Genomic DNA, 21363 nt, shown 5'->3' with positions numbered 1-21363 from the left:
TTAAGGATTGCCAGCAGCTCCTGTCCTTCTCGCCTCCCTGCAGGACTGGTTGAGTCATGTGGCCTGAAAGCAGACTGGGCCTTCATGGCCTGCCCTCCCGAGAATGAGTGCCTGAACGGGCACCACGACTGCAACGAGACCCAGAACTGCAACGACCTGCCCCACGGCTACAAGTGCACCTGCAAGAACGGCTACACGCTGGACAAGTGAGTGCCGTGGGAGGGGGACGGAGATGAAGCAGGGGACTGTAAGCCTGTGCTCTCAGCGGTAGCTGCCTCACCTTCACGAAGAGCCATTGCATTTCAGACAACTGAGCTGCGAAATCCCTTCTGTCTACCCTGGTCTCTTTAGATATTGTGCACGAACCGGCCGCTTTTCTCCATTGATGGAGAGTGGCATTTGCCGCAGCTTCAGCCTCCAAATTGAGGGGAACCCTTCTCCCTTCAGCACCCCTTCCTCTTCCAGGGTAAACCCACGTAGGTTATGTCTGTACATCACAACAGACTCTTGTCGATGGCGTGCTGAGAATCCTTGCTTCACTCTCCTCCCTGCATAAGCAACAAAGCAAGCACAATCTATGCTTCCTGTTAAGCCTGAGCTAGAGTGCTTATGGTTTGTTTTGCCCAAGCAAACCAAGATGCAAAGCTAAGGATTTTCCCTCTCGGAACCTCAACTTTGGGTCCCCAGCTGTGGTTGGACTACAACTCCCATCATTCCTAGCCAGCCTGGCCAGAGCTCAGGGAAGATGGATGTTGTGGTTTGAGCACATCTGGGGACTCAGGGCTGAGAAAGGCTGCTCGAGGTTATCAATATCCTATAAACTATGGGTAGGCAAACTAAGGCCCGGGGGGGTGTGGATCCGGCCCAATCACCTTCTCAATCTGGCCCGTGGACGGTCCAGGAATCAGCGTGTTTTTACATGAGTAGAATGTGCCCTTTTATTTAAAATGCGTCTCTGGGTTATTTGTGGGGGCTGCCTGGTGTTTTTACATGAGTAGAATGTGCCCTTTTATTTAAAATGCATCACTGGGTTATTTGTGGGGCATAGAAATTCGTTCATCAATATATAGTCCGGCCCCCTACAAGGTCTGAGGGACAGTGGACCGGCCCCCAGCTGAAAATGTTTGCTGACCCCTGCTATAAACTCACAGGTTCTTGTTGGGCAGGTTTTGTGGGTTTTAAAAAATATCTCATTAATTTAAAAATCCTTTTAATATACCGTATTTTTCGCTCTATAAGACGCACCAGACCATAAGATGCACCTAGTTTTTGGAGGAGGAAAACAAGAAAAAATAATATTCTGAATCTCAGAAGCCAGAACAGCGAGAGGGATCACTGCGCAGAGAAAGCAGCAATTTCTCTTGCTGTTCTGGCTTCTGGGATAGCTGTGCAGCCTGCATTCGCTCCATAAGACGCACACACATTTCCCCTCACTTTTTTGGAGGGAAAAAGTGAGTCTTATAGAGCAAAAAATACGGTAATTCTGTGTACCTCTGTCTCCCAAGTAGGATCACCCACTCCCTTAATTTTTGTGGCGGTCTTTCACTTCCATAGTGATGCACAGTAAACCACTCAAGTTTGCTATTAGGCAAAGCAATTTCTAGCCACTCTTTTTAGGCGGGCAACACCAGCGTGTGGGGAAACCTTTGCAGAATTTCCACTCGGGGTGGGGATCACACACGCTGTGTACCAATTGTTCTGCGCCTCCTCCTTTCTCCCTTGCAGCGTGACGGGGCTGTGCAAGCCGGTGTGTGAGCAGGGCTGCGTGAACGGGACCTGCGTGGAGCCCAACGCCTGCCAGTGCCACTTTGGCTACGTGGGGCAGAACTGCTCCGTGGAGTGCCAGTGCAACAAGCACAGCAACTGCCAGGGGGTGGAGGCCCAGGACCAGTGTTTGCAGTGCTTCAACAACACCATGGTGAGGGCAGCGTGCGGCTGAGAGGGTATGAGGGGCGCAGGGAGAGGGCAGGAGCTGGGGGTGCAAGCAGAGGCCAGTTGGAAGAGAAGACCTGCAGCTGGGTTCACACTGGGCTGTGATGGGAGAGCATCTGCCCTGAATGCAGAAGCACCCAGGTTCAATCTCCAGCAACATCTGCAGGCAGAGCTGGGAGACACTTCCTACCAGACACCCTGGGGAGCTGCTGCCAGCCAGTGTAGACAAGGCTGAGTTAGGTGGACCAATGGTCGGACTCAGTAGAAAGCAGCCTGGGGTGCTGCTGCCAGCCAGTGTGGACAAGACTAGTTAGATGGACCAGTGGTCGGGCTCAGTAGAAAGCCAGCCTGGGGTGCTGCTGCCAGCCAGTGTAGACAAGACTAGTTAGATGGACCAGTGGTCGGACTCAGTAGAAAGCAGCCTGGGGAGCTGCTGCCAGCCAGTGTAGACAAGACTAGTTAGATGGACCAGTGGTCGGGCTCAGTAGAAAGCAGCCTGGGGAGCTGCTGCCAGCCAGTGTAGACAAGACTAGTTAGATGGACCAGTGGTCGGACTCAGTAGAAAGCAGCCTAGGGAGCTGCTGACAGCAGTGTAGACAAGGCTGAGTTAGATGGACCAATGGTCAGACTCAGTAGAAAGCAGCCTGGGGTGCTGCTGCCAGCCAGTGTAGACAAGACGAGTTAGATGGACTAGTGGTCGGACTCAGTAGAAAGCCAGCCTGGGGAGCTGCTGCCAGCCAGTGTAGACAAGACTAGTTAGATGGACCAGTGGTCGGGCTCAGTAGAAAGCAGCCTGGGGAGCTGCTGCCAGCCAGTGTAGACAAGACTAGTTAGATGGACCAGTGGTCGGGCTCAGTAGAAAGCAGCCTGGGGAGCTGCTGCCAGCCAGTGTAGACAAGACTAGTTAGATGGACCAGTGGTCGGGCTCAGTAGAAAGCAGCCTGGGGAGCTGCTGCCAGCCAGTGTAGACAAGACTAGTTAGATGGACCAGTGGTCGGGCTCAGTAGAAAGCCAGCCTGGGGTGCTGCTGCCAGCCAGTGTAGACAAGGCTGAGTTAGGTGGACCAATGGTCGGACTCAGTAGAAAGCAGCCTGGGGCGCTGCTGCCAGCCAGTGTGGACAAGACTAATTAGGTGGACCAATGGTCAGACTCAATAGAAAGCAGCCTGGGGCGCTGCTGCCAGCCAGTGTGGACAAGACTAGTTAGGTGGACCAGTGGTCGGACTCAGTAGAAAGCAACTTCCCAAATCCCCGTGCTGCTGTGTTCTTGCACGGACTTGCCTCCCTCTAAAGGCCTCCCGGGAGGCCGAAAAGGCAAACCGTCGCTCGCTGTGCGTGCCCGCGCCCAACTCTGCCCCCTCGCCTCTTTTCCCCTCAGGGGCAGCACTGTGAAAAATGCCAGCCACTCTTTGTGGGGTCGGCGCTGAGTGGCGGATCCTGTCGCCCCTGCAACACTTTCTGCCGGGGAAACAGCAACGTCTGCATCACGCGGGAGGAGTATGAGAGAGCCCGCCGGGATCCTGCCCGCTTTCCGCTGGAGCCGGCCTTGGTGAGTGCCAGCGGTGGGTGGCGGGGAGCCGGGCCTGCTAGCAGCTCTTTTGGTGGAAGGAGACCTGCCAGGTCCAAAGGGTGGCACCCATATTCTTCAGAGAATCCAATGCATGTTGGCACCTTCGTTGTGTGCCATCGTGTGTAGAACTCCTGTGCTTACTGCATCATAGCCACACCTTTGTACAGGTACTCGCCTGAGTGGTGCATGCTCTGGTTATCTCCTGCTTGGACTACTGCAATGTGCTCTGTGTGGGGCTACCTTTGAAGGTGACCCGGAAACTACAACTAATCCAGAATGGGACTGGTGACTGGGAGTGGCCGCCGAGACCATATAACACCAGTCTTGAAAGACCTACATTGGCTCCCAGTATGTTTCCAAGCACAATTCAAAGTGTTGGTGCTGACCTTGAAAGCCCTAAACGGCCTCGGTGCAGTATACCTGAAGGAGTGTCTCCACCCCCATAATTCTGCCTGGACACTGAGGTCCAGCGCCGAGGGCCTTCTGGTGGTTCCCTCACTGTGAGAAGCCCAGTTACAGGGAACCAGGCAGAGGGCCTTCTCAGTAGTGGCACCTGCCCTGTGGAACACCCTCCCACCAGATGTCAGAGAAAAACAACTACCAGCCTTTTAGAAGACATCTGAAGGCAGCCCTGTTTAGGGAAGCTTTTAAGGTTTAATAGACTATTGTATTTTAATATTCTGTTGGAAGCCGCCCAGAGTGGCTGGGGAAATCCAGCCAGATGGGTGGGGCATAGATAATAAATTATTATTATTATTACTTTTTTTGGTCACTCCTCTGTGTACCTGTAAAATAGACGAATGAGCACTTGTCACTAGTGCCGGCATACTCATGGGGTGCTTTTAAACTAAGTTGCTCAGCACAGACCTGCTAAAATTAATGGGCCCAATTTAGCCATGCTCATTTATTTCAACGAGGCTCCCCTAAGTAAAACATAGTTTTAACTGTTGCATTTCTATCCCTCCTTTTCTCCAAGGAGCTCGAGGTGACATATGGGGTTTTCTTCTTCCCTGTTTTATCCTCATAGCAACCCTGTGAGGTAGTTCAGTGCCACCCTCGCTGTGCACTTTTCTCTGCATGAGAAATAAATCGCCTTTCTTGAGAAAAGGCAGTGATTTAAGGCTCCTTGCCTCCCTCAAAATACATATTTCCCAGTTGCATTTTGAAGCTGGCCTTTGCGCCCACGAATACACGAAACACTTGCTGCAGGGTCTAATGAAAACGCAGCAGCGTGCAAGTGATGGGCAGGTTACGTGAAGCCCGATCCCACTATAACCAGCTGCCTTTCAGAGAGAGAGAATGGGTTTGCGTCATGTTTCCGGATCAGCATTTGCGTCAGAGGATTGTGAGCCTAGTCTGCTGCCAGGGGAAAATGCAGGAGTGAGAAGTCACATTTCGCTCGTCTCCCTGCCTCCCCACAGATCCCCAAATGGGTGGCAGAAGGGCCAGCTGAGGACGCCGCCGTGTGCGTGAACTGTCAGAACAACAGCTTTGGGGAGAAATGTGAGAGCTGCCTGCACGGCTACTTCTTGCTGGAGGGGAAGTGTACCAAGTAAGGAGCCGGGAGACCAAGGCTGAGTCTTGTTCTTATTTATTTTTTTTAAAAAACAAATGTATGCTGCGTTCTAGGGCAAAACCTATCCCAGGGCTTCTTCCCATCATATGTGGTATCAATAAAACCACAATATCAAACCGAAACATCATGATGCTACAACGGCAGCAGTAAAAACAACAGAGAACGCCATATATTAAAAGCACTTAGAAACAGGTTTCCTACAATATCTGGTTGGCTGGGATCCTGGACACGGATGTGCCACTGGCTGGATCCTTTCATGACCATTCTTATACAGTGGTACCTCGGGTTACATACGCTTCAGGTTACAGACTCCGCTAACCCAGAAATAGTACCTCAGGTTAAGAACTTTGCTTCAGGATAAGAACAGAAATCGTGCTTCTGCAGCGTGGCAGCAGCAGGAGGTCCCATTAGCTAAAGTGGTGCTTCAGGTTAAGAACAGACCTCCAGAACAAATTAAGTTCTTAACCCAAAGTACCACTGTAGTCTTATGTTCAGGGTCCATTTAAAAACCAGTGGAATTTGGAATGGGTGGGCCATGCCTATACCGTATTTCTCACTCTATAAGACGCACCCGACCATAAGACACACCTAGTTTTTAGAGGAGGAAAACAAGAAAAAAAATATTCTGAATCAAATGTTGTTGAAGAGGCTTTGTGCGGCTATCCCTAAAGCCAGAACAGCAAGAGGGATTGCTGCGCAGCAATCCCGCTTGCTGTTCTGGCTTCAGCGAAAGCTGCGCAGCCTGCATTCGCTCCGTAAGAAGCACACACATTTCCCCTTACTTTTTAGGAGGGAAAAAGTGTGTCTTATAGATAGAAAAATACGGTATCTCCCTAGAGGCAGTAATGCTTCTGAATACTGGTTTCTGGGAGTCACAGGAGGGGAGGGGGCTTTCAATAGACATCTGGCCGGCCATTGTGAGATCAGGATGCCGGACTGGGTGGGCCGTTGCCCTGATCCAGGAGGGCTCTTCTCATCTTCTTGTGTCTCCCGGTGACCCCTCTCCTCCCAGGTGCCAGTGCAACGGCCACGCTGACTCGTGCAACGAGCTGGATGGGACCGGCTGCCCCTGCCAGAACAACACAGAGACGGGAGGCTGCCAGAACAGTGCCCAGTCAGACAAAAAGGACTGCTATAAGCAACAGGTGAGGGGCGGGGCTGCGGCCGCAGCAGGCGGGTCCTTGGCAGGGATGAAAGAAGCTTACGGAATAAGGCACAGTCCATCCAGAAGTTCTCCCCCACAATCCCCACTGTGATAACTGGGAGCCGTGCAAGATCGTTTATGGGGCAGGAGACAGAATCATTTCTCTCCCAAGCACAGTATCTCCAGGCAGAGGTGTACCTAGGCTCCCTTGCCCTCAGCTGGGAGAGATCTTGTAGCAGAAATGGAAAAAGTTTGCTTTTTGTCACCTTTCGTGCTCTGCCGGTAACTTCCTCTGCAGCCATCAGGGTTGGGTCTGCTCTGCTCTGCTTGCTGCTTTCCCTTCTGGCTTTTCCCTCCCTCCCTTTTCCCTGCTCCTCCAGCTCTCACCTGCTTTCTTCATCTTTCTTCTCTCCAAACCCTACTGGGCTCTCCACACATACTCCTAATAGCGCCATTGGCCAACTGGGGCTGCTGTGATTGCCCACACCAACAACCACATTCCTCTGCCAAGGCACCTAGGGGAGGGAGCTTGCATACCTTGCCCAGCCGTGCAGAGCAGCGGAGGAGCAGCCCAGGGAGTGCATAGTTGGGCAGGCAGAGTGGGGAGGGGCAATTTTTGTGGCCCCCTGGGCCTGTGTCCTTGGCAGCAGCCAACCCCTAGGTACATCCCTGTCTCCAGGCCATGCAGGAGAACTTCCAGGCAAACAAAGATTTGTGAGCACAGCACATAATTAACCCATGGAGCTCCTTGCCACATGATTTTGTGTTGGGCTGGGATTGCATAAACCTACGTAGCCTCTTGATAGTGACCTGCCGTGATAGCCAGAACATCATTCTCTGTTCAGAAATCTCATACCTCTGCTAGGAGATAAAAAGAGTGTAGGTGACGTCCTTTTTGCCACCCCCTCTGTGGTATTTGGACGACTAATCTTGGCAGGAAGACCAATAGGGACCGTTTTGTGTTGTAAATCTGTGCAGGGACAGCAAAAGCGCACAATGTGGTGGTTATGGGGCATTTCTAGTAGTAGTAGTAGTAGTAGTAGTAGTAGTAGTAATAATAATAATAATAATAATAATAATAATAATAATAATAATAATAATAATTTATTTATATCCCTCCCTCCCTAGCCAAAGCTGGGCTCAGAGCGGCTAACATCAAATGTATAACACATTAACATAAAATCAGACAATCAATTAAAATATATCCTCAAATCAGATCAGGATCAGAATAAAATCCAGTCAGATGGCAACCCGCAGATTAGGGTTGGGGACCTTAAATGCTCACCAGGCCCAACTGTTTGTGCTGAACTTATATGGGCCTGTGAGAAAAATTGGGAGGCCACTTTCATGCAAGTTCTTATGAAAGGGGAGAGGGAGTCAGACTGAACCCCGACCAAAAGCCTGGCAGAACAGCTCTGTCTTGCAGGCCTTGCGGAAAGATGTCAAGTCCCGCAGGCCCTAGTCTCTTGTGACAGAGCGTTCCACTAGATTGGAGCCACAGCCGAAAAAGCCCTGGCTCTAGTTGAGGCCAGCCTAACCTCCCTGTGGCCTGGGACCTTCAGGATGTTTTTGTTTGAAAACCGTAAGTTCCTCTGTGGGACATACCAGGAGAGGCGTTCCCGTAGGTACGAGAGTCCTAGGCCATATAGGGTTTTAAAGGTTAAAACCAGCACCTTAAACCTGATCCTGTACCCCACCGGGAGCCAGTGCAGCTGGTATAGCACTGGGTGAATGTGATCTCGCAGCGAGGACCCTGTAAGGAGTCTCGCTGCAGCATTCTGCACCCGCTGGAGTTTCTGGGTCAGTCTCAAGGGCAGCCCCACGTAGAGCGAGTTACAATAATCCAGTCTGGAGGTGACCGTCGCGTGGATCACAGTGGCTAGGTCAGGGCGAGGGCCTGCAGAACACCTTGTGCCACCCTTCGACTGGGAGAAGCAAAGTGAATTTAGCAAAGTAGTAAAGATTTTTGAATAAGAAGCAACAGTTCAGAGTCGTTTCATTTGCACCCCTTTCACAGAGTGAAGAATTTGGGTAGGATGGGCATGAGACAGCTTGCGTGACCCCCCCAATCCCACTAAACTGACCTGCTTTTCCCCCCTTGTCCCCAACAGTGCGCCAAGTGCCGCGAGTTTTTCCACGGCAACCCGGTGGGCGGCCACCAGTGCTACCGACTGATCATCGTGGACCAAGAGAGCTGCTTTGACCCGACGTCGCAGCTCAACTGCTTCCACGAGCCCAACATCAAGAACCTGCTGCTCGGCCGCTCCGTCTTCTTCGGCGTCCAGCCCAAATTCACCAACGTGGACATCCGCATCACCATCGATGTGACCTTTGGTGGGGTGGACGTCTACATCTCCACCTCCTACGAGATGTTTGTGGTGGACGTGGACCGGGCCACGGGCTTCCACTCGGTGCGCGTCGTGCCGCCGGGGGAAGAAGTGGGCGGGCGCAGCGGCCTCGGCAACGGGAGCCAGCCCTCTCCGGCCGTGCGAGAGGCGCGGACCCACGGGCTCATCACCTACATCACCGTGCGGGAGCAGCAAGCGGTGCTGGTCGTGCGAGCCGTTCGGGACCGAGTGGTCATCACCTACCCGCACGAGATCCACGCCCTGAAATCCAGCCGTTTCTACGTCATCTTGCTGGGCATCGGGGGCACCAGCCCCAACGTCACTGAGTCCCAGGGGCTGCTCTTCTTCCGCCAAGACCAAGCCCACATCGACCTCTTTGTCTTCTTCTCTGTCTTCTTCTCCTGCTTCTTCCTCTTCCTCTCCGTCTGCGTTCTGCTCTGGAAGGTCAAGCAGTTCCTGGACCTGCGGCATGAGCAGCGGCGCCACCTGCAGGAGATGACCAAGATGGCCAGCCGGCCTTTCGCTAAAGTGACCATCTATTTCGAGCCAGATGCGCTGGGAGCTGCGGCCGAGCTGGTCTTCCTCCCCGCGCGGCCCCACAAGCACCCGGCGCTGACCGCTGCCCAGCCCAGCCGGCTGAAGCCGTACCACGAGGTACCCTACCCTGTGGCCCACTTCCGACGCTCTGAGCCCTTCCTCTCCCACCTGATGGGCTACTCCTACTCCAGCTTCCGGGTGGGACCCATCACCCTGGAGCCGACGGACGACGGGATGGCCGGGGTGGCCACGGTCCTCTTCCAGCTGCCCGGAGGACTGCAGGCTCCCAACCGTGCCTGCCTGGGCTCTGCCCTCGTCACCCTGCGCCACAATCTCCAGGACTACTGCAGCAGCAGCCACGGAGTCAGCAGCTCCCGCAAAGGACTCCTCAGCCACGAGAACCTCACGAGCATGTCCCTCTGAGCCGACGGGGGAGCCCTGCCGGGCTTCGGAAGGGATGGGACTCGTTGCCTGCGTCGCCGCTCAGCAGCCCTTCTTCGCCTCGGAGAAGTGGCTGAGAAGGGGTGCGCAGGAGAAGCGCCTTTGCGGGTGGAAGGCAAGGGAAGCATCTCCCATTATCATGTCATGGAACACAGACCTTGCCACCAGAGGGCGCTGCTTTACTTTTGCAGCTCCAAAGTGTTGGTGTGGGGAGGGAGGGGTCCTCTCTAGCGCAGGCTCCCTCCCAGTCTTCCTTGCGCAGCTGCCCAGGAGGGAATGGGCAGCAAGTGGCCGCCAGCCCAACTTTTCTTCTGCATTAAAAGTCAGGGACAGGTTTGTCGGAAGGAAACTCCATGTGTTTGTTTGCAGAGGGGATTTGACATCCCCTCTCTTGATTTTTCTCAGTGTTGTTTTCCTTTTTTTTTTTTGCGTTTTAACCCCTTCCTTCCCTCCCACCTACTTTTGTTACAGTCCTTTGGCCACCACTGCCTGCCCACCCACCCCCTTCACACAGACACCAAAAGCCCTCAGAAGGTAATAGAGTTTCCCTGACACTGTTTCCTTCCTTGGCAAAATAGCCGAGCTGGAGGTGGTTTTGTGGAGTCAACACAATCAAGTGCTGAATGGGCCATTGCCAAACCTGGTGCCATCTGGATGTTGTTGGACTACAACTCCCATCAGCCATCAGCCCACACACCAGATTGCCAAAGAGACGGCTTACGTATGTATTGTACAACTTCAGACTGGGGGGGGGGGGAGTTGGGGTTTGGGTTTGAGAAACGCTCGCTGCACCTACGACACTAGAGCACCAGGGAGAAGGGCTTGTGCCAAGCCTTTCCGCATGTGTCACATGGCTTCAAATGGCACAGCCTAGGAAAAGCTTTAGCCCCTCGATCCCTGCATTGCAGGGGGTTGGACTAGATGACATCAAGGGGTCCCTTCCAACTCTTCAGTTCTGTGACTGAAGTCAACTGGCCCTTCTGTTTTGCTCAGCATTTTGAGAACCGCAGCTTCAGTTCCCAGGGATGTTTCATCACAGTTCTGAATCAGCTGCCTTTTGTGTATGCAGTTCCTGGACCCAATCCCTGGAAGCTGAATAATCGAGATGCTTTGCTGCCAAATCGATTGCAGGAGGAGAGCTGTATCCCGCCGCCCCCCCCCCTTATTTATTTACAACGCCAGCAACTTCCTATGTGCACCCAGTGTAATATTAACAGGGGAGAGAGGGTGGTGTGGCTCTCCCCCCCCCCCCACACACACACACTGGAGAAGCAGGTTGTGACTGTCCTTAGTGAAGCAACACCTGAAGTCCGGTGAGAGGCACAAGCCACGACAGTCCAAAGCTTGCAGGTCTCCTATGCCTGCGCTTCATCAGTCGGCTGGAAACCAACTTGGCAGCGCTTTGCAACTCAGCTTCAAAGCTTCTCTGAGTGGTTCGGTTCAGTTCATTCCAGGCACCTGAGCCCCACAGCACCCCCAACGCAGTAGGGGACAGGGCTGATCAGCAAGGGGGTTCCAGAGTGTCCAGCTCAGGATGAGGCTAACAACATGGGCTCTTCAGCTCTCGTGCCATCTGGCACAGAGCGCAGGGGCAGCAGAAGCAGAAGGCGCACCAATCGCAGCACACGCAGCCCTGTGGAAGAGGGGAGGACCATCAGTTGGGAAAAGCCTTGTCTTCGTTCCTACCTCCAAGCGCCTCCCCACTGCCCCAGATTAAACACCGAACATAGCCTGTGTAGATTGCCTGCTTTAAACCCAGTCTAACAGCCATTCCATCTTTTGTTCCGTGGAGGGGTTTTCAGCAGAATTCTCGGCACCAGAATTCTCGGCACTCAAACCAGTTCCCACGAATAGCAGGGAGGGCGTGATGGGAACTATCTACTGATAGGATGTGCTCTCAAGATGAGACTCCCTGGATCTGCATAGCAGCCTGCGTCTCCCCCAAACTCTGTCCTCTGGCCAAACTGCACCAATCCGGCAACCTCTCCCTTTTCTCCACATTGGACTTTTGTATGTCGTGGTCAAGAGCTTCGAGCTTCCGTCTCACCAGTGGCTAATTCCTTGACTCTACCAGACGATGGGCTGCAGCCCGACAAAGATAGTGGGCTGCTGCAACAGCTGCTGCGGTGGGATAGAGCTCTGGCGTCCATTGTGCAAAAGGCTGCAGAGCTCTGTGCATTTTCTCCCTGCCTGCCTGCCTGCCTGCCTGCACCTCCCTCCTTCACCCTGGCTATAACTCCCGTGTGCCAACCGGAGAGCTCGCTTTTGCGCCGCCTGGCAATGGTCTGCTGGAACGTTCCCAGAAGTCCCCCGGGGACGGGTACCTTGATGCGCAGCTGTTCTCGCAGGCCTGTCCGCATGGCCACAAGAGCCCCCGGCAGGAAGGGGACGCAGAAGCACTCGCCGTACTGCCTGGCCACCTTGCACATGAGACAGGGAAGGCAGAAGATCCCGCAGAAACCTGGGGGAGGGGGCAGAGAGGGCTTCAATTTGACATGGAGATTGCCAGGTTGAGCCCTGGACAGTTTTCTGCAACGCTAACACTCTGCACTGGACCCTGAAGCCGAACGCCTTTGATCTGAATACCTGTAAATCAGCAAACGGGTACAGAAGAACAGAGCCTCCATTGGGGAAAGACATGCCTTTGAGGCAGGCTTGAGCCCTGCACCTAAGAGGTGCCAGGCAGCAGTAGCGTGACTTTGCTGCAAGATGGGGAGCGAAGCAACTGTGCCCAGGGTACCCTCCTCCCTGCCCCCAGCATGGTCAGTCCCCAGCAACACTCACATATCGTTTGGTCCGAGCTGCAGTCCGTCAGTCCCGATTTCCAATCCCTGTATGGACACGGGCAGCTGCTGTTGATGGCCGCAGGCTGAGTGACCACAGGGCAAGGCTGGAAAGCCATGAAGGAGAAGGGTGCCAGGAAGAGAAGGCACTCCGAGGATCGGAAGGAAGAGGTCACCAAGTATCAGCTCCCACTCACAGGGATCCAGTTTTCAGCTACTTTCCCAGTTAAATATCATCCGGGGGGAGCCCTTCCTTTGAATTACCGAGACTAGTGTCTTACGGGGCAGTTTGGAGGAATTTGCAAAGGCTTGCAGCTGGAACACAGCACACCTGCGATGATGGGAGGCCGTGGGTGTGAGTCTTGGCACACAGAAGAGAAAGTGGTTGCAGGTTGCACAGAATCCCAAAGCTCATTTTGCTACTGTTCCTGCCACTCCAAACTGGCGGCAGGGGAAAGATTATAATTTCAAAAGGAGGCTGAGCGTGCAACACAGCTGGAGAAGGAAGGTGCGTGGGTGTCAAACCACTGACTCAGAAACACCTTCAGCTGCGTTCAGTGGCCAGGCTTTTAAAGGGAGGGACGTCCCCAGGTGTGAAATGTGTTGAAAGCCCTGCCCCCTGCCCCCAGATGCGCAGTGGCAAGCTGTGCTGTTTGAACAGCGATGAGAAAGGTGCATTCAACGGTCTGCCACATGCCAGCCTTGTAGGTGGCACCAGATTATTCAGGAAGGTAACATCTGCATAGAACTGTCCAGGAACTCTTCTAAATGGGGGGGGGGGGCCTGGGAAATGGTATGGATGTTGTTCAGCGTAAGTGCGGAGAAGCCTGGGTGGGGGTGAATCCTGACTTGATGTGCATGCCATTGGGGCTCAAGATTAGCTGCAATGTAACCACTGATGATGGGTTTGTCTTTGGGTGGGTGGAACAAGCACTTCTTCAAAAAGCAAACAAGCCAGGCCTCAGGATGTTCCGTGTTGTGCAAGTGCAATAAGCTTTGCACAGGTGCACCAAAGTGCAAAAAGGTTACTTGTGTATTTTGAAGAAGCAATAGTGTAGGATGGCAGGGTGGTGGATCGTGGGCCTCATTCAGCCCCACCCTGGCAACTTGGAAGTGGCACCTAAAAACAGCAACAACCCTCGGAAACTGCTCTGCGCAGTTAGCAGTTTTCAGGGATTTAAGGAGGAGCACTGATTTCCAGAGAGTTGGGGACTGTGGCAGCAGAATCGCCGCCTCCCCAGTTCTTCTGCCTCCAGGTTATCAAGCATTTCAGCTCAGTAACATGGGAGCGTTTCAGTCAATAGTCATCACAGCGCTTCATGGGATTGTAACAGACTTGGACTGAACCTGGTGCACTCCAAGAGCTCTCCCCACAAATTGGGTCAAAGCAGTGGGGATCGTTTTCCCCTGCAGAGTTGGCAGCTGCCCCCTTGCTCATGTAGCCAAGCTCACCAAGCAGCCCATCTGCATGCCAGTTGCTTTATCGTTAAGAACAACACGAGCCAATAAGTAAATTATTGACAGATTTGACACATGAGTACATGATGGTTTTTTCAATAAAATCTTATAAATTATTTGAGCACCTCTTTATGGCAGGGGGTGTGTTTATCTGTTTTCAAACAATAGGATGACCAGTTTTAATAAAGTAAGACCAGTTTTTATAGTGCGTAGTTCAGGCATAGGCAAACTTGGCCCTCCAGCTGTTTTGGGACCACAACTCCCATGATCGCTAGCTAACAGGACCAGTGGTCAGGGATGATGGGAATTGTAGTCCCAAAACATCTGGAGGGCCACGTTTGCCTATGCCTGGCATAGGTCTATCAATGGCTAATAGACATGCTGCATTTGCTCCCGGAGAGATCTAATTAATCTTTACACTCCTAGTTCCCATGAGGTTGTGTTGACCCTCTGCAGCTGAGAATAGGGACCTACCCACACCTCAGCTTAACATGGCCTGTGAGTCTCGCCTGCTTCCTCTCATTCCTCCTCATCCATGTGCAGGCCCAGACAGAGGGGGGGCCATATGGGCCACTTGGCCCGGGCCTCTGATTCCAAAGGGGGCCTCAGCCAGCATAGTCACAATCGCAGGGGATGCACTGGGGTGAACGCAGAAGCGCAAAGGCGGCGGTGGGCGGATTCCCTGGGGCCATGGCTGGCAGAGCAAGAGAAAAGCTTCCCCGGCATCCGCATAACGTTTGTGAAAATTATTTATATACTTACTTATTTATAAGACTTCAGTTATCCCCAGGTAAAAAAAAAAGGTGGGGGCACATTATCTACCTGGCCCGGGCCTCTGCCTGGCTCTGCAAGGCCCTGTTCAGGTGGCATTCTCCAATTGCTGCCGACCCATACTTTCTCCCTAAATCCAGATATTCCCTAGTAATACTAGCACATCGGCGAGTGTTCTACATGGTATTGTTGGCACCCGTCTTGTCTCTAGAGCTAATGGAGTGTGCCTCTGGAGGGTGAAATCAAACCGCTGCGTTACCAGCACCAAAGTTTTTCCTCCTGATCTTAAAGATCTGGTTTTTTAAACAAACAAACAAAAGCAAACAAACAAACAAACAAACAAACGGGAGGATTAAAGTTTTGTATCATGTTACAGCCCCTACTACATCAAGGTGCAGACCTTCTCACGGCTTCATTTCTATATACTACAGTGGTACCTCGGGTTACAGACGCTTCAGGTTACAGACTCCGCTAACCCAGAAGTAGTACCTCGGGTTAAGAACTTTGCTTCAGGATGAGAACAGAAATCTCCGGCGGCGTGGCAGCAGCAGGAGGCCCCATTAGCTAAAGTGGTGCTTCAGGTTAAGAACAGTTTCAGGTTAAGAACGGACATCCGGAACGAATTAAATACTTAACCCGAGGTACCACTGTACTGGCAAAGTCGGCACCCTAACAAGCCCCAAGGGGATACCAAGGCTTAAAACAGTGAGAAAAAGTCCACACCCAGATTAGTTTTTAATTAACAGCTTCTATGAAGAGGAGTTGGGGTTTAAATTTAAAAGGGCAAAGGGAGCTTCGTTTGCTGGGAAATTAGGCAGTCTTAGATGCTTCGTGAACCGTCACTCCCGATTTGTTTCTGGGACATTTCATAAAAGCAAGGGGTTGTCTCTCACTTTGCAGCGCCCGTCCTTTATTGAAACAAAAAGCCCAGTCTTTCGTTGTGCAAGTCCTTCCAATGAGCTCCTGATTTCGCTGCCCGAATTGCCTGCTGCATGGTGAAATCCCACTTGAAACGAGCAGCAGTCAAGAAGCAAAGCCGGAACGCCCCATTATTGGAACAAGAGTCCTTTGATGGTGCATCTACAGTTATTAGCCAAGTTGCACAAACTGATAACATAGATAGATGCCTGATTAAATCTTAATTAAACCATTGACTAATAAGGGGTGTTTCACACAAAACAGAATTAATTGTCTTTTTGTTTGTCACCTAAGACAAAGGCATGTGCAGGGACAGTGTCCACCTCTGGTGACCTACTTCTGCATGTGACTTCCACTTGTGCAAATGGTGTGTACAAGAATTCAATAGGGTATAAATATTAGCTTGGCAGAGGAACATAGCTTGACTTTCCTGCTTCACTCTGCAGAGGAGTTCTGTGTAACCTGGAAACGCTCTAGAATTTTAAACACAAGCCGTTTCAAAGGCAATGCCTTACTGGGTCTGTTTCTGCATCAGGCAGAGCAATCCTAAATCCAGGAAGCTGGTGGAACTTAATGCCGGTTTAAAGGTAAAGGGACCCCTGACCATTAGGCCCAGTCGTGACCGACTCTGGGGTTGCAGCGCTCATCTCGCTTTATTGGTCGAGGGAGCCGGCGTACAGCTTCCAGGTCATGTGGCCAGCATGACTAAGCTGCTTCTGGAGAACCAGAGCAGCGCACGGAAACGCCGTTTACCTTCCCGCTGGAGTGGTACCTATTTATCTACTTGCACTTTGACGTGTTTTCGAACTGCTAGGTTGGCAGGAGCAGGGACCAAGCAACGGGAGCTCACCCCATCACGGGGATTTGAACTGCCGACCTTCTGATAGGCAAGTCCTAGGCCCTGTGGTTTAAGTTACCCTTACTCCAGATTCCAATCAGGACAAGGCTATACTGCTTACTCCAGTCATCCCAAGCCTGCTGGAGGGAAAACAAGCCTTGAAAGGAGAATTTCACTTATGCCACACTTCTGCACGGTGTAAGCTGTGCCAGCTTGCCAGTTCCATGACTGAGCTGGAAGGGGTTTGGCATAGCTTTAAATCTCTCCTTGCCCAGTCCTGCCATGCTGCTTTTGAGGAACAGGCCAGCTTAAGTTTGGGCAGTTTAAGTGGGGATGAGGGAGTTGCACTTGCAAGACCTCCAAACTCTCATTCAGGTGGATCCTGCGTTTGGATTACACTATAAGTAGAAAAGCAAGATTCTAGCAGAGTTAAATGCTTAGCATGGGAGGAGTCGCTCTGGAGTTACTGCTGCAAAACCAACAGAGTCTTGCAGACCAAAATGTAATTCTGGCAGCTTTTCACTCCACAAAAAAAGCTTAAAGAAACTGCTAATCCCGAAGGCGCTACAAAACGGCTGCAACAGATTAATATGGCTACCCCTCTGGAAAGTGCTGCAGAAACATTTCTTGCAGCTGATCTGTGCAGCTTCCAGCAAATAAGGAGGCAGGAGGTGATGGAAGCCCATGGTGCTTGCTCTCTTCGGCCTCCTGTTTGAAGTGCTGACTGACCAGAAGCCAGAGAATATGGTCAAGGTAAGGCAACCAAAAGATTATGGAAGCCACACCTCAGGCTCACCAAAAGCAGCTTATGTGCAGCCCAACCTGCTGAGCAGGACTTGGAAGTGGACTGCAGCTCCTGTTGCTGCAACTGAGGCTGAACATCCGCTGTAGATCTCTATCCCCTTCCACAAGTTTGCCGAATCCATCTTGTGTTCTAACACCTCCTAAACTTGTCGCCGTCCCCTTTTCTTGTGGCAAGGTGTTCCGTAAGGCAGCTAATGCACTGAGCGAAATGTTATCGTTGCTACGGCAGTAACACCAATGGTCCTCGTTCCTCCAACCACAGGGTAGTCAGATGAGATGACTGAGAAGCTCACAGGCAGAGCAATGAGGCAACCACTTCCCCTTTCACCTGGAAATTGGGCGTATGGCCTTCAAAGCTTTTCAAGGCGGTTCCTGGATGCCAAGAGCGATTCTGCCTTCTTCCCCTCCAATTTATTGCCAGTGAATTAGCTAGGGCTGTTCCCTCAGATAAGAGATGCATGAGTTTCAGATATAAACCCAGTCACCTCCAAAATAAAACAGCGTCATCTCTCTGCGGCTGCACATACTCCAACCTGCCAGAGATACATATTTTACTTTTCTGTTAGATAAATTTTGGCTAATACCAGAGGATCAGGGCGACTGATAATGTATTTCAAATAGCAGCTGAAACCAGTGATGTGGGGTACACCCCACCCCCCCGCAATTTGGAAATTCAATATTTTTTGCAACTATATTTTTCAGTGGAACCCCCCCCCCCATTTTTTAGAACGGCGGTTTCCTATAACATTTTAATTAGTTACACAATGAATTCATTCCAGTTAAAAATTGGCAATGGGGATGCTTTTCCCAGGAAGTCTGGCATCTTTGTTGCTTATCTTTAGGCGCCTGGCAAAAAGAGTCCTCTTCTCCCAGGCCTTTGGCTAATTAAACAATCTAGGGCTTTTTAAGCTACGTATGTGTGTACGTGAAGGGTATTGTTTTCGCTTGTGACTGTGTTTTTATATTGTCAACTGCCCCGTGATCCTTGGATGAAGGGCAGTACAGAAATGTAAGAAAAATAAATACAGGAAAAAGAAACACCACAAATCAGCATTGGCACAATCTGTCTTGGGCCCGGTCTTATTCAACATCTTTATCAACAACTTGGATGATGGACTCAAGGGCATCCTGATCAAATTTGCAGATGACACCAAACTGGGAGGGGTGGCTAACACCCCAAAGGACAGGATCACACTTCAAAATGACCTTGACAGATTAGAGAACTGGGCCAAAACAAACAATATGAATTTTAACAGGGAGAAATGTAAAGTATTGCACTTGGGCAAAAAAAATTGAGAGGCACAAATACAAGATGGGTGAAACCTGGCTTGAGAGCAGTACATGTGAAAAGGATCTAGGAGTCTTGGTTGACCACAAACTTGACATGAGCCAACAGTGTGACGCGGCACCTAAAAAAGCCGATGCAATTCTGGGCTGCATCAATAGGAGTATAGCATCTAGATCAAGGGAAGTAATAGTGCCACTGTATTCTGCTCTGGTCAGACCTCATCTGGGGTACTGTGTCCAGTTCTGGGCACCACAGTTCAAGAAGGACACTGACAAACTGGAACATGTCCAGAGGAGGGCAACCAAAATGGTCAAAGGCCTGGGACTTCCGGAGGCGGCGCGAACGACAATGGCGGTCCTCCTTGCTTGCTGAGGAGGAAGCTCCGCAGAAACGGGTCGTCCGCTACGGCAAAGCAGAGACCCGCACCGAAAAACCTCAGGCAGCAAGAGCCTGAGGACGTGGGACTCGGCGGGTGCCAGAAGTGGCCCCTAAAACGGAGAGGAGACCCCGTAAGGAGCCTCCGATCGTAGAGGGGGTTGCGGCACTGTGAGTCAATCGCTATTCTGCGGAACGAAGCCGCGCAGCTGCTGTCGGTGAGCGCTGACCTTTCTTCCTGAAAAATTTTTGAATTAGAAGGCAACAACCCGTGAGTAAGAAAGGACCTTTACAATTTGAACCTAAAATTGAGGAAATTTGGCTAAAAGCGGAGCGAGGAGAACAGGAAGTCCGTCTTCCGCTGCTATTCAAACTTCAAAGCAAAAGAGCTGGAGGTGGAGTCGTTAAAGAGGCTTTTAAATAGACTGTTTTGAGCACCCATTGAAATTGTTTTTACGTAAAGAAAGGGCACAAGTTAACTACATGATTTACTCTTTATATGGACTGTGTTTATCCTCTTCTTTTGGATTACAATTTATTGACTGTGAAGCCCAGATACTTGGGCTGCCAGGAACAGAGCTGTCAGTTTGCAGACTTAGCTACTTTAAAACTGGACTTGCAACAATCTAGGGCATTTGAACTTGCTACTTTGAATCATCAGCCGGTACTTGTCAGAATCACTGTAACACTGTTAACACCAACTCTGCTAAATTTTAACTACAGAAGGTCTTTGGATAAACTGAACTTTATTAGCCTGTTTATTTTTATTTTTGTTCCGGCTTCTCTCAATAAGAAATTTTAAGCCCCCCCCCTAGAGGATTTTGGGCTTACAGCAGTGACACTATTTTGCTTTCTCTTTCCTTTCCTCCTATTCGACGGTGCTCTGGGGCTGCTGTATTCCCATGGGAACATCTGAATTTGACCTTGACTCAGAGATAAACTTGGAATGAGCGGTACAAGAAGAAGAGGACCAAGAACTAGACAAACAACCCTAACCTCAGCTTTACAGACACGTAGATCTTCTGTACCTACTTTGCCCTCAGCAGGGGGAGAAGAAAGTGTGCCTGTGCTGCCGTTGGAAGAAGGAACAGAGCAGCTACAATTGGAAGATATGGCCACAGGAGCAACTGCTGCAATTTTAGAGAAAATATATGAAAAATTGGAATCTTTGGACAAGAGAGTGGAATCTTTGGACAAGAAAGCTGATGAACAAACAGCTAAAATAGATCAAAACACAGCCTGTCTAAATAAAATAACTGGACAGGTAGCACAGAATGTACAAGCAATTGGAGAATTAACTGAGGCCACTATAGAAAATCACAAATTAGCTGAGGCAACCAGCCAAAAAGTTGAAAATTTAGAACAAGAGGTAAAACCATTCTGCAAACAAGTCGAAGGGCACCAGACGTATCTGTCCATGCTAGAATTGCGGAATCGGGAAAGTAATTTAAGATTAAGGTCAATACCAGAGGTTGAAGAAGGTAACTTAGCTGAGTTCCTGACCAAAGAATTTACCAAGTTCTGGCCTATCCAAGAGGAAAAGGACTTTAGAATTATATCGGCTTTTAGACTTGGAAAATTTGCAAGGAAAGACAAGCCCAGAGACTGCTTGATAATTTTGAGATCAATGGAGGAAAGGGACAAGATATTAGGCTTACACTACGAAAAGTCACTGGAGATTTTGGATAAAAGGGCAGAAATTTACAAAGATATCCCGAAACAACTGTTGGATCTTAGATCCGCCTACCTTGAACTGGTTAGATTGCTAAGGAGTAATTCAATCATCTTTAGGTGGGAATTTCCTCAGGGATTATCTTTCACTTTCAGAGGGAAGAAGGTTAAAATCAAAACACTTGAGGACAGAGACAAATTTTTGATTGTTCACGGAGAGGACCTTCAGAAAGGAATTGAAACACCCTTTGGGCCTGGAGCATCGGCTGTACCTTCACCCCCAGAACCTGGAGACCCAGAAAAAAAGACACCACCACCAGAACAATAACAGATTTATCCAGGATGTCTCTGCAACTTTTGAGCTGGAACATTCATGGTTGTAACTCCCCGGAAAAAAGGAGGAAGATATTTCATATATTAAAAAAGGAACAATTGGACATTATCTGTTTGCAAGAAACACATGTGACCAGGCTCCATAGGAAAGTGTTAATTAACAAAAGACTAGGCCAAGAATTTATCTCTTCGGACAAAGTAAAGAAGAGAGGAGTGGTGATTTATGCAAAGGAGAGCCTGGCACCTAAACTCTTATTCAAAGATGAACAAGGAAGAATTGTGGCAATTGAGATACAACATCAAGGAGAGAAATTTTTGATATTAGGAATTTATGCACCGAATGAGGGGAAATCAGAATTTTACAAGAAGTTGCATGAGAGCGTCCTGGACTATCTGGACTATGATAACATCATCATGATGGGAGATATGAATGGAGTGGTATCAACCAACATGGATAAGTCACAAAATCAAAATATATCAAAAGATGGTAGACTACCTAAGACTTTTTTTGAACTGACTGACAATATGGACTTGATTGACATTTGGAGGACAAAAAACCCCTTGGGAAGAGAAGGAA

At 50.5% G+C, this 21363-nt stretch overlaps 2 protein-coding genes across 4 annotated transcripts in view; one reads left to right on the top strand and one right to left on the bottom strand.

Annotated features, from left to right (window-relative positions):
- MEGF8 (multiple EGF like domains 8) overlaps positions 1-13904 on the top strand; it is a 65552-nt gene extending 51648 nt beyond the window's left edge. For both annotated transcript variants that reach the window (XM_079985254.1, XM_079985253.1), the window contains exons 38-43: positions 44-206; positions 1726-1918; positions 3310-3480; positions 4923-5053; positions 6090-6222; positions 8333-13904. In XM_079985254.1, the coding sequence (XP_079841380.1) occupies positions 44-206; positions 1726-1918; positions 3310-3480; positions 4923-5053; positions 6090-6222; positions 8333-9529 (1988 nt within the window). In that variant the 3' untranslated portion in view covers positions 9530-13904. The remainder of the gene's footprint in view (positions 1-43; positions 207-1725; positions 1919-3309; positions 3481-4922; positions 5054-6089; positions 6223-8332) is intronic.
- Positions 10734-12462, bottom strand: LOC307221347 (cornifelin-like). 2 transcript variants are annotated; one of them, XM_079985808.1, is made up of 3 exons: positions 12332-12462; positions 11872-12008; positions 10734-11180 (listed from the first exon to the last, which is right to left on the bottom strand). In XM_079985808.1, the coding sequence occupies exons 1-3, from the start codon at positions 12447-12449 to the stop codon at positions 11088-11090; spliced, it is 348 nt and encodes a 115-aa protein (XP_079841934.1). In that variant the 5' UTR covers positions 12450-12462; the 3' UTR covers positions 10734-11087. The 2 variants fall into 2 exon arrangements, with proteins under 2 accessions (XP_079841934.1, XP_079841933.1); XM_079985807.1 differs by having other exon boundaries at positions 10734-12008.
- Positions 13905-21363: the final 7459 nt, after the last annotated feature.

The sequence above is a fragment of the Podarcis cretensis genome (genome assembly GCF_951804945.1).
Source record: "Podarcis cretensis genome assembly, chromosome: 8".
NCBI lineage: Eukaryota > Metazoa > Chordata > Lepidosauria > Squamata > Lacertidae > Podarcis > Podarcis cretensis.
Note: the sequence above shows the minus strand (reverse complement) of the source record. Positions and strands in the feature narration are given on the sequence as shown.